General features: G+C 39.6%; 1 protein-coding gene across 3 annotated transcripts in view; it reads right to left on the bottom strand.

The window, feature by feature from the left end:
* XRRA1 (X-ray radiation resistance associated 1) overlaps positions 1-12389 on the bottom strand; it is a 76999-nt gene that overhangs the window by 44850 nt on the left and 19760 nt on the right. For 2 of the 3 annotated variants that reach the window (XM_063094285.1, XM_063094287.1), the window contains exons 3-4: positions 5703-5774; positions 1787-1859 (exon numbers count right to left, since the gene is read on the bottom strand). In XM_063094285.1, the coding sequence (XP_062950355.1) occupies positions 1787-1859; positions 5703-5774 (145 nt within the window). The remainder of the gene's footprint in view (positions 1-1786; positions 1860-5702; positions 5775-12389) is intronic. The other variant, XM_063094286.1, reaches the window with a different exon arrangement.

Genomic DNA, 12389 nt, shown 5'->3' with positions numbered 1-12389 from the left:
GGCCTATGGAGTGTTAAAAGGGCTGCTGGCTCTTGTGGGGAATGAGGATTCTAAGCCAGGGTGGCTCCTGTACCCACACATTGTCTTTCACCTGAGCTGATTCCTGAGGGGATCCACATAGAAAATGGCTCATGGATGGCTGTTTGGACTCCCTTGAAGAGGAACTCCTGATGCTGCCCTACTGGCATACTGTGTGGAATTACTTAGAGCCTTTTAAGTAAAGCTGGTGTCATGTGTGGCCTATGGTAGTCTTGTGAGTCAGAATGTCCAGCAGAGCCTAATAAAAAGACTGCTTGATGGGTATTTCAGGATGTTTCTACAGAATAAATTTCTGTAAATGGAACTAACAGATTAAAGGCAATGACTATTTTGAATTGTAAAAGACATTAACAAATTACCTCTGAGATGTTGCACCAATTTGTTACACTTCTGCCAGTTGAACATAAGAGTATCCATTTCCATACTAATGCTGGCTGTCATCAGTCCTTTTCATTTTTACCAATATTTGATAGGTGAAAAATAGTACCTTGATGCTAATTTAATTATTAGTGAGGTTGGACATCTTTTCATATAACTATTGGCCTTTGTTATTTCAAGCCCATGCTCCTGACAGACCACACTGTCTGCTCAAGGGCAGGGACTTCATCATATGCTTCTTTAAAAACACTCCTCAAACTCAATGCAACAAAACTGAACACATCCTATTTCAACCCTAACCTGCCTCTCCTCTAGTATGTCCTGTCTCAGTGAAAATCCCCTTGATTCCTCCCTTTCCCCACATCCCCATCAATTCTCTCTCTCCCTCTCGATCCCCTTCACCTCTCTTGCCATAGCCCTGGCTCAGGCCTCATCTCCCCTCCCCTGGAAAACGGAAACAAGCTCCCAGGTTCCCTGGCCTCCACCTTCTTCTCTTACAATCCACCTTCTGCATAGCTGCCACTGAGCTTCTCTATTTAAAAGCCCTCCAAGGCTCTCCTTTGCCTGCAGGATTAAGTCCAAGGCATTCAAGGCTCTTGATAATCTAGTCCCTGTCAACCTCTCTAGTCCCCATTCTCCCCCACATGCATCCCTTGCAATCATACAGAGCCTCTTCAGCCTCCCTGATGGCACTGCCATTCTACATCCATTCCGTCAGCCTCAAGTGCCTCTTACCTTCCAATTCCTGAGTCACTCTTCTTCATTTTTTGGTCTCAGCTTAGGTGTTCCTCTTCTTAGAAGTTCCTCCTGACACTCTGGCCTGGGTTGAAGTCCCCCTTACATACTTGCATAGCATTTCCCGCTTTCCTCTATCACTGCTCTTACTGTATCCTGCTCTAACGGTCTGTGTCTGAGTCCATTTCTCCCACCACACCATGAGCTCACCAGAGCAGGAACTGGACATGCTCATTTCTAAAAGCCAAGCATTCACATAGTCCTGGCACCCAGCAGGGGTCACTGTGGATTTGCTGAATAACTAAGGCTTTATGCTTCCCTAGGAGCATTTACAGGCTTAAAAACATATTTATACACATATCTCATCTGAGCTCACAAGGCACCCTGCAAGGGGAGGAAGAAAAGGGAATGATCACTATTTACAGAGAGAGCAATAGCAGCTCACAGAGAAATGTCCTATGCAGGTAGAACCAGCACTGGGCTGGAATAGAGGTCTGTGTGCTGTCTAGCACCCAGCCTACTGCACTCCAGAAAAGTGATGCATGGCCAATCATGGACGGATAGACAAATCTTAACACAAGTGAAGGCTGTCAGCCAATGGGCAGAAGATAGTTTTCAAGAAGAAAAAGCTTACCTAGAGGCAGCAGGTTTTCTGAGGCATTGATATAAGTCACAGAATGAAAATGCTTGAAGTCCTTTTCCTTAGCCTGTAGGAAGGCATTTCAGAAAAAACACAAGATTAGTTCCCTGCCTGGAAGCCTTGCTGAAGCTCCAGACTTTCTGTCAGAAGAAGCAAAGACCTAAGGGGATAAGAGACATGCTTAGCACATGAGCAGCCACTTATTGTGGGCCATAAGGGCTTTTCTGCTTCTTTTTTTCTAGTAGGAAATATTTTAAATGTATAAAAAAAGTATAGTGAATGATATCCTGAAGACGCATGTAACAACTATCCAGTTTTAATACATCTGAATATTTCGCTATTTTTACTTTAAATTTATTTAAATAAATAAAACATTACAGAGAGCTGACCACCACTATCACCTCCCCACTCCACATACCCATTGCCAATCCCATAACAGCTATCCTAAATTGGTGATTATCTTTCCCATACCTATTTTGTACTTGTACAAAAAGTCCAGGCTCACATACCAATACACTCTACTGTGTCTTACTCTCTATTCCAACCATATAGAGCTGTTTCATCAGGGTTCAAGATTACAAGGTGGCAAACTAAGCCCTGTGAGCCAAATCCAGCCAGCTATCTGTTTTGTATGGCCTGTGAGCCATACATATGTATGTGTGTGTGTCCATCAACCATATATAGTGCTATCTACATTTTAACACTTTATATTAAATGCATTCATACTGAAGATATCATTCTACAGCCTGCTTTTTCATTCAACGCTATGTTTTTGAGATTTACTTGTGCTGATAAATGTAGCTCTTTTGAGATTTACTTGTGTTGATACATATGGCTCTACTTCATTTTAATTCCTGTATAGTATTCCATTGTTTGAATATATTACAAGTTATCCATTCCCAGTTGATACACATTTGGTCTGTTTCCAAATTTTCATTATTACAAACAATGACATAATGATCATTCTTGTGCACATCTCCTCCTCATAAGAGTTGTTCTAAAGATATACCACTATCATGTTTAGGGACTGCATATCTTCATCTTTATTAAATCATGTCACATTGTTCTCCAAAGCAGTTAAACCAATTTACAGTGCTATGTGCAGTGAATGAGAAGTTCTATTTCTTCAAATCCTTGCAAACAGCATTATAAAATTTCAATTTTTGCTTATCTGATGATTTAAAAATGGACTGCATTTGCATTTTCCTTACTAAATATAAGGTTGAACATCTTTCTCTATTTTTATTGGTCTTTCAGGTTTCTCTTCTATGTTCCAAAATATTTATATCTGTTGCTCATTTTTCTTTTCTTTTTTTTAAAATTTATTTTATTTATTGAATCAAAATTGATTATACATATTTTTGGAGTTGAACATTGAGATATGTTGATTAAATCAATATTACTAGCATATACATTGTTACAAATCGTAATTATTCTTTATGCCCCTTGTCCAACCTCTCCACTTCCCCATTCCCTCCCCCTCCCCCCATAATTGCCCTAGGTTTCTTCTCTCCTTCTGAAAGAATCACGGTTACTCTGTTTACTTGTTGCCTAGATGATCTGTCCAACACTGAGAGGTGTGATCAGGTCCCCCAATATTATCAAAGAGCAGATGCTTCTTCTGTCACTCTGGAATGGGTTTTGTGGAAAGAGACATCCTATTCTTTTCTTTGTCTCTGCTGATGACTCTTCTTGTGTGAATGCACTCCAGTGGTTGGCAGACCATCTGCATGGTGGCTGTGGCAACTAGCCTCTTTTGCAGCAGCCATGGTTATTGCGGTGGCTGTGGTGGGCCACCCACGTGGAGGTGCTGTTTTGGCATGCTCCTTGGCACTGGCTGTATGACTGGTTGTGGGTGTGTTTGGCCCCTTCTCCATGCCTCTGGTCCCTAGGCAGGTCCCAAGGCACTGGTGCCATGTGCCTAGTTGTGGGAGGAGGGTCCAGTCCACTTCTCCATGCCTCGGGTACCCAGGTGGGCCCTGAGGTGCTGGCGTTTTGTGCCTGGTGTGGGAGGAGGGTCCAGTCCCTGCCTCCATGCCTCTGGGCTGGGCGGGCCCCAAGGTGCTGGCATGGTGTCCCTGGTTGTGGGAGAGAGATCCAGTCCCCTTTTCCTTGCCTCGGATCCCCTTCTCCATGCCTTGGGTCACTGGGTGGGACCCAAGGTGCTGGCTTGGTGTATCTGGTTGTGGGAGAGAGGTCTCGTCCCCTTCTCCATGCCCTGGTTCCCTGGGTGGGCTGTGAGGTGCTGGCATGGTGTGTCTGGTTGTGGGAGAGAGGTCCGGTCCCCTTCTCCATGCCCCGGGACTGTGGGTGGGCCCTGAGGCACTGGCTTGGTGTGCTTGGTTGTGGGAGAGAGGTCCAGATCTCTTCTCTATACCCTGGGTCCCTGGGTGGGTTCCGAGGTTCTGGCATGCTGTGCCTGGTTGTGGGAGGGAGGTCTGGTCCCCTTCTCCAGGCCCCAGGACTGCTGTTGCCCATTTTTCTACTAGGTGGTTTATTTTTTTTCCCCTATTGTTTTGTGGTAGCTCTTTACATATTATAAATCCTAATCCTTTTTGGTTATATGAATTACTAATACATTTGTCCAGTCTACAGTTTATATTTTACCTTTGTTTATGGTACCTTTGGTTAGACCGATATTTTTAATTTTAAACAATTTCCTTTATGGTTTAACTATAAGGCTAGCAAGCCCCCACTCATCCCTCGGGTCTCAGCTACGCTAACATCCTCTCCAGAGTATGTTTCCTGAGTCTAAGGCTGAATTATGGACCCATCCTCTGAGCTAATACTAAGCACACTTGTGCTTCCCTCACCGACTGCATTAGCTAGTCCTGTCTATCTCCATATCCATCTAAGCCTGGCTTCATCCCTCCCCACTGGACCCTATGCTATCTGAACCACCTCTGTGACTTCCAATAAACAGTACAGAGCAACACTAGGCCTCAGTGGTATTTGGTGGGTAGGTAGGTGGATGAGTGAGTAAGTGAAGGAAGAATAGATACTACCCAATGTGGGGACTGAGCTTTGGCTGGCCATGTTGTAGCCCTCAAAAGCTGCATTGATAGAGATTCCCGAGATCTTGTTCTACTACTTTGTGTCACCATTATATGTGAATTATATATTACAACTATAAATTATATCTCTGGGAATCAGTGTGCTGGCCTAAAATGGAGGGCCTCCCAGCCCTATGACAAATGCATTTCTATGGCTGACCTGTCCCCAAGTTACTCAATTCTAAAAATGTAAGTGCTAAATGAAGTGAATTAGAACCCTGCTAGGAAGCAGGCTGCCCTACCATTAATTTGGCCATCCTGTATCTCAGAATCCCTACACCATGAGACTGATTTATACAAGCAGTCTCTCTTGATATGCCATGGAAGCCTACAAACCAAAAATATATGCCATAATATCCTGTATATATACTAGGTAATGGTGGGCCACAAATTTGACTCCATACTGGGTAAAGCCAACGCAAAGAAAGAAACATGACTCATTACGTGAGTCACAGCACCTATAAGTTAAGAGCAAACCAGCTTCTTGGGAGAACAATTATGATTCTCAGCATTGGAACCTGAGAGAAATTTCTCTTGTAGGCTCTTGTGATGGAAATTTAGTGTCACACATTGAATTATGCCCCAACAGAATTATGCCCCAACAGAACAGAAACCAGTTTCATAAGGCAATTTCCCTTAATTCACCTCAAATGGGACAGTGGCAATACCAAATTTATAGCAAAAGTTTGTGTCTGAGTATTGTTTCCACCCAATTAGTCCTTGTCTGACCCTCCCCTCTCTCCTTCTGTGTGTCCAGAGTCCCCAGGGACTCTGGAAGTGCACTGGACAATTCAGAACAGCCAAGGGCCACCTTCAGTCTGACTCACCCCACTCACATCTTTGCTGGTTGGCCTTACCTTGGAGAACTTCAGGCCACTAATGTTAACATTGCACAGGTCTGATGGCTTCCTCACATGGTGGTGCTTCAGCTAGAACACAGAACACAGAGTCAGCTCTCAAGGCCCCAACAAAGTATAATTAATTAATCTATTTTTGTTCTGTTTCCTCTTGTTGGGCAATCTCATACATGTCATAATTCGTTTGCTTGTTCATTTGTTCATTCATTCATTCATTCATTCTTTACCCATTCATTCACCATTTACTGAGCATTACTTTGAGTCATGCATTGTGCTAAATACATTAACAAACTTTCTTCTAATCCTAACTAAACTCTATGACATAAGTAGGATTATCTCCTTTCTTTAATGAGAAAAAGTTAAGAGAGGTAAAGTGCCTTGCCCTAAGGTCCCACAGCTAATAACTGACAGATCTATGATTTGAATTCAAATCTGTAATCACTAAAGTCTTTTGACTATCATATGTCACCCCACATAATTAAAAAGTTGGAAGCAAATCTCAGCTTTGGAACTTCTATTTCTGTTTAATCAAACCTCATTCCTTTTTTCTGTTAATCATTTATTTATGGTACCTATTATGTTTAGACACCGAACTAGGCACTGGGAAGACAATGAAGAAAACACAGAAATACTCTATGCTTTCACAGAGCTTACAATCTCATGGGAAGCCAAGTATCAAGCAAGTATTTATAAATGTGATAAATATTTTAAAGGAGAAATTGAAGATGCTATGAGAGGCAATAATAGGAGGTCTCAACCTCAGTCTAAAAATGAGGTAATATTTACTTGAGGAAGTAATATTTCATCTGAGACCTAATTGCTAAATAGGAGTTGGTCCTATGAAAGTGGGTGGTAGGGATTATGAAGGCTACAAAGCAGGAAAAAGCAAGGTGCTTTTTGAAAAAATGAAAAACAAGATAAGATTAGAGAGGCAGTCATTAGATCATGCGGGTACACATTAGCTGTGTAAAGGAGCGCGGAGTTTATCCTACAACCAATAGAAAGCTGTCAGAGATTTTTTGGCAGGAGATGATAGTAATTTTATAAAAATTGTTACGTCTGATACACACAGACATAATGAGAAGACTGGATATTAAGCAGAGAGACCAATGTACCAGATGTTATTACCTTCCCAATAACTATTTCTCTACTTCTTCCTTGTATGGCTGCTGGGGGTGGGAGTGGGTGACAAATTTTGAGGAGCTCTTTCTTCTAAAAATAGACATAAGACAGATACAATCCCTTCTCTATGTCTGGATGTTGCCCTCTATATGTGATGATTGGAATTGCTGCAGCCATGTTGGAATCATGAAGGCAATCAGCCCAAGAGGACAAGCCAACATGTTGAGGATGGCAGAGCAGAAAGATGGAAGGAACCTGGGCCTTGGAAGATGTAGTTAAACCAGTAAATTAACATACCCTAAACATTGCCTCTGGCTTCTTTTTATGTGAAAAAAAGAATCCTAATTGGTTTGAAGTAGTTGAAAGTTACTGAATTAGTCCAATAAGGGATGATAGTAACCCAGATGAGGGTGGTAGCACTAGCGATGGGAAGAAGACAAATTCGACAACTATTTAATAAAAGTGCCAGACATTGGTAAAGGTGGGGGTGGGGACAATGGGGGAGAGGCAAGCATCAAGGATAATCCCAGGTTACTGGCTTGGTCACTAGGTAGATAGCAGTGCCAACATATAGACAGTATAGTAAATACTAGAAAAGAGGTGTTTTGGGTCTTGGTGTATAGTTCAACATGAGGTGCCAGTGAAATATTCAAGTGGAACTATCCAATAGGCAGACTGGATATCCTGTTACTCTGAAAATTATCCTTGTTGCTTCTGCCATCCAAAGTGGCAACATAGGTAACAAGCCATATCAATTAAATTTAGAAATGTATATGTACTTGGAAACAAAGGGGGAAAAAGATAAGTACGGAAAGTGTTTTTGCCCTTCCTCAATGAGAAATAGACACGATAATGAAACTAATTCCATAGGAGTCCAAAGAATCAGCAGAGAAACACAAGATCTAAACAATACTCTAGACCAATTGGACATGGCAGATATCTACAGAACGTTCCATCCAACAACCTCAGAATATTCATTCTTCTCATCAGCACATGGATCATTCTCCAGGATAGATCACATATTAGGTCACAAATCAAGTCTCAACAAATTCAAAAAAATTGGAATTATCCCATGTATCTTCTCAGACCATAATGGATTAAAACTAGAAATCAATAACAAACGAAATTCTGGAAACTATACAAACACATGGAAATTAAACAGCATTCTACTTAATGACATATGGGTCCAAGAAGAAATCAAGCAGGAAATCAAAAAATTTATTGAAATTAATGAAAATAATGATACATCATACCAAAACCTGTGGGATACTGCAAAAGCAGTATTAAGGGGGAAATTTATTGCATTAAATCCTCACCTCAGAAGAATAGAAAGATGGCAAGTGAACAACCTAACACTTCACCTTAAAGATCTAGAAAAACAAGAACAATCCAAACCTAAAGTTAGCAGACGGAAAGAAATCATTAAGATCAGAGCAGAACTGAATGAAATTGAAAACCAAAAAACAATTCAAAAGATCAATGAATCAAAAAGTTGGTTTTTTGAAAAGATAAATAAAATTGACAAACCATTAGCATGGCTAACAAAAAAAAGAAGAGAGAAGACTCAAATAACAAAAATTAGAAATGAAAAAGGCGATATTACAACTGATTCATCTGAAATACAAGGAATCATTCAAGACTATTATAAACAACTATACACCAGCAAATTTGAAAATCTGGAGGAAATGGATAAATTTCTGGGCACACACAAGCTCCCAAAACTGAACCATGAAGATGTAGAAAATCTGAACAGACCAATAACAATAAAGGAGATTGAAGCTGTTATCAGAAGGCTCCCAACAAAGAAAAGCCCAGGACCAGATGGATTCACAGCAGAATTTTACCAAACATTCAAAGAGGAATTGACACCGACTCTTTACAAACTATTCCAAAAGATTGAAACGGACGCAAATCTCCCAAACTCATTCTATGAAGCAAACATCATCCTGATACCAAAACCAGGTAAAGATATAACCAAAAAAGAAAACTACTCATCCTTGATGAATATAGATGCAAAAAATCCTCAATAAAACACTAGCAAACAGAATACAGCAACATATACGTAAAATTATTCACCACGATCAAGTGGGATTCATCCCAGGGATGCAAGGTTGGTTCAACATACACAAATCAATAAATGTGATACACCATATTAATAAAGTCAAACACAAGGACTGTATGATCATCTCTACAGATGCTGAAAGAGCATTTGATAAAATTCAACATTCATTCATGACAAAGACCCTCTATAAGTTAGGTATAGACGGAAAGTATATCAACATAATCAAAGCCATATATGATAAACCCACTGCCAATATCATCCTGAATGAGGAAAAGCTGAAAGCTTTTCCTTTAAGAACAGGAACTAGACAAGGATGCCCACTCTCACTACTCCTATTCAACATAGTGTTGGAAGTACTAGCCAGAGCAATCAGAGAAGAGAAGGAAATAAAGGGCATCCAGATTGGAAAAGAGGAAGTCAAACTGTCCCTGTTTGCAGATGACATGATCCTATATATCGAACAGCCTAAAGCCTCTACAAAAAAACTCTTGGAGGTGATAAATGATTTCAGCACAGTAGCAGGATACAAAACCAACACACAAAAATCAGTAGCATTTCTATTCTCCAATAGTGAACATGCAGAACGAGAAATCAAGAAAGCCTGCCCATTTACAATAGCCACCAAAAAAATAAAATACTTAGGAATTGAGTTAACCAAGGAGGTGGAAAATCTCTATAATGAGAACTACAAACCACTGCTGAGAGAAATTAGAGAGGATACAAGAAGATGGAAAGATATCCCATGCTCTTCGATTGGAAGAATCAACTTAGTGAAAATGTCCATACTACCCAAAGTGATATACAAATTCAATGCAATACCCATCAAAATTCCAAAGACATTTTTCTCAGAAATGGAAAGAACTATCGAGACATTTATATGGAATAATAAAAGACCACGTGTAGCCAAAGCAATGCTGAGCAAAAAAAATAAAGCTAGAGGCATAACACTACCTGACTTTAAGCTATACTACAAAGCTATAATAACCAAAACAGTATGGTAATGGCATTAAAAACAGACACACTGATCAATGGAATAGAATAGAGAATCCAGAAATCAACCCACACACTTACTGCCATCTGATCTTTGACAAAGGCACCAAGCCTATTCACTGGGGAAGGGGCTGCCTCTTGGTGCTGGGATAACTGGATATCCATATGCAGGAGACTGAAACTAGACCCATACCTCTCACCATATATTAAAATCAACTCAAAATGGATTAAGGATTTAAATATACACCCTGAAACAATAAAACTTCTTAAAGAAAACATAGGAGAGACACTTAAAGAAATAGGACTGGACACAGACTTCATGAATACGACCCCAAAAGCATGGCAACCAAAGGAAAAATAAACAAATGGGATTATATCAAACTAAAAAGCTTCTGCACAGCAAAAGAAACAATCAACAAAGTTAAAAGACAACCAACAGAGTGGGAGAAAATATTTGCAAAATATACATCTGACAAAGGATTATTATCCAGAATACATAAGGAACTCAAACAACTTTACAAGAAAAAAACAAGCAACCCAATTAAAAAATGGGCAAAAGAGCTAAGGGAAGCATTAGCTAATAGGCATTTCTCTAAGGAAGATATACAAATGGCCAACAGACATATGAAAAAATGCTCAACATCACTCAGCATCTGGGAAATGCAAATCAAAACAACACTGAGATACCATCTCACCCCAGTGAGGATGGCTAAAATCCAAAGACTCTGAACGATAAGTGCTGGTGAGGTTGCAGAGAAAAAGGAAGTCTCATACATTGTTGGTGGGACTGCAAAACGGTGCAGCCTCTATAGAAAATGGTATGGAGGTTCCTCAAGCAATTGAAGATAGATCTGCCATATGACCCAGCTATCCCACTGCTGGGAATATACCCAGAGGAATGGAAATCATCAAGTCGAAGGTATACCTGTTCCCCAATGTTCATTGCAGCACTCTTTACAATAGCCAAGAGTGGGAACCAGCCCAAATGTCCATCATCGGGTGAGTGGATAAGGCAAATGTGGTACATCTACACAATGGAATACTACTCAGCTATAAAAACGAGTGAAATACTGCCATTTGCAACAACATGGATGGACCTTGAGAGAATTATATTAAGTGAAATGAGTCAGGCACAGAAAGAGAAATACCACATGTTCTCACTTATTGGTGGGAGCTAAAAATAAATTAATAATTTCACTAGACCAATTGGAATTGGCAGATATCTACAGAACATTCCACCCAACAACCTCAGAATATTCATTCTTCTCATCAGCACATGGATCATTCTACAGGATAGATCACATATTAGGTCACAAATCAAGTCTCAATATATTCAAAAAAATTGGAATTATCCCATGTATCTTCTCAGACCACAATGGATTAAAACTAGAAATTAATAACAAACGAAACTCTGGAAACTATACAAACACATGGAAATTAAACAGCATTCTACTTAATGACATATGGGTCCAAGAAGAATTCAAGCAGGAAATCAAACAATTTATTGAAACTAATGAAAACAATGATACATCATACCAAAACCTGTGGGATACTGCAAAAGCAGTATTGAGGGGAAAATTTATTGCATTAAACGCTCACTTCAGAAGAATAGAAAGATGGCAAGTGAACAACCTAACACTTCACTTTAAAGATCTAGAGAAACAAGAACAATCCAAACCTAAAGTTAGCAGACGGAAAGAAATCATTAAGATCAGAGCAGAACTGAATGAAATTGAAAACCAAAAAACAATTCAAAAGATCAATGAATCAAAAACTTGGTTTTTTGAAAAGATAAATAAAATTGACAAACCATTAGCATGGCTAACAAAAAAAAGAAGAGAGAAGACTCAAATAACAAACATTAGAAATGAAAAAGGCGATATTACAACTGATTCATCTGAAATACAAGGAATCATTCGAGACTACTATAAACAACTATACGCCAACAAATTTGAAAATCTGGAGGAAATGGATAAATTTCTGGACACACACAAGCTCCAAAACTGAACCATGAAGACGTAGAAAATTTGAACAGACCAATAACAATAAAGGAGATTGAAGCTGTTATCAGAAGGCTCCCAACAAAGAAAAGCCCAGGACCAGATGGATTCACAGCAGAATTTTACCAAACATTCAAAGAGGAATTGACACCGATTCTTTACAAACTATTCCAAAAGATTGAAACGGACGCAAATCTCCCAAACTCATTCTATGAAGCAAACATCATCCTGATACCAAAACCAGGTAAAGATATAACCAAAAAAGAAAACTACAGGCTGATATCCTTGATGAATATAGATGCAAAAATCCTCACTAAAATACTAGCAAACAGAATACAGCAACACATACAAAAAATTATTCATCACGATCAAGTGGGACTCATCCCAGGGATGCAAGGTTGGTTCAACATATGCAAATCAATAAATGTGATACACCATATTAATAAACTCAAACACAAGGACCATATGATCATCTCTATAGATGCTGAAAAAGCATTTGATAAAGTTCAGCAC

The sequence above is a fragment of the Cynocephalus volans genome, chromosome 4, assembly GCF_027409185.1.
Source record: "Cynocephalus volans isolate mCynVol1 chromosome 4, mCynVol1.pri, whole genome shotgun sequence".
Lineage (NCBI taxonomy): Eukaryota > Metazoa > Chordata > Mammalia > Dermoptera > Cynocephalidae > Cynocephalus > Cynocephalus volans.
This window is presented reverse-complemented; position numbering and strand designations above follow the sequence as displayed.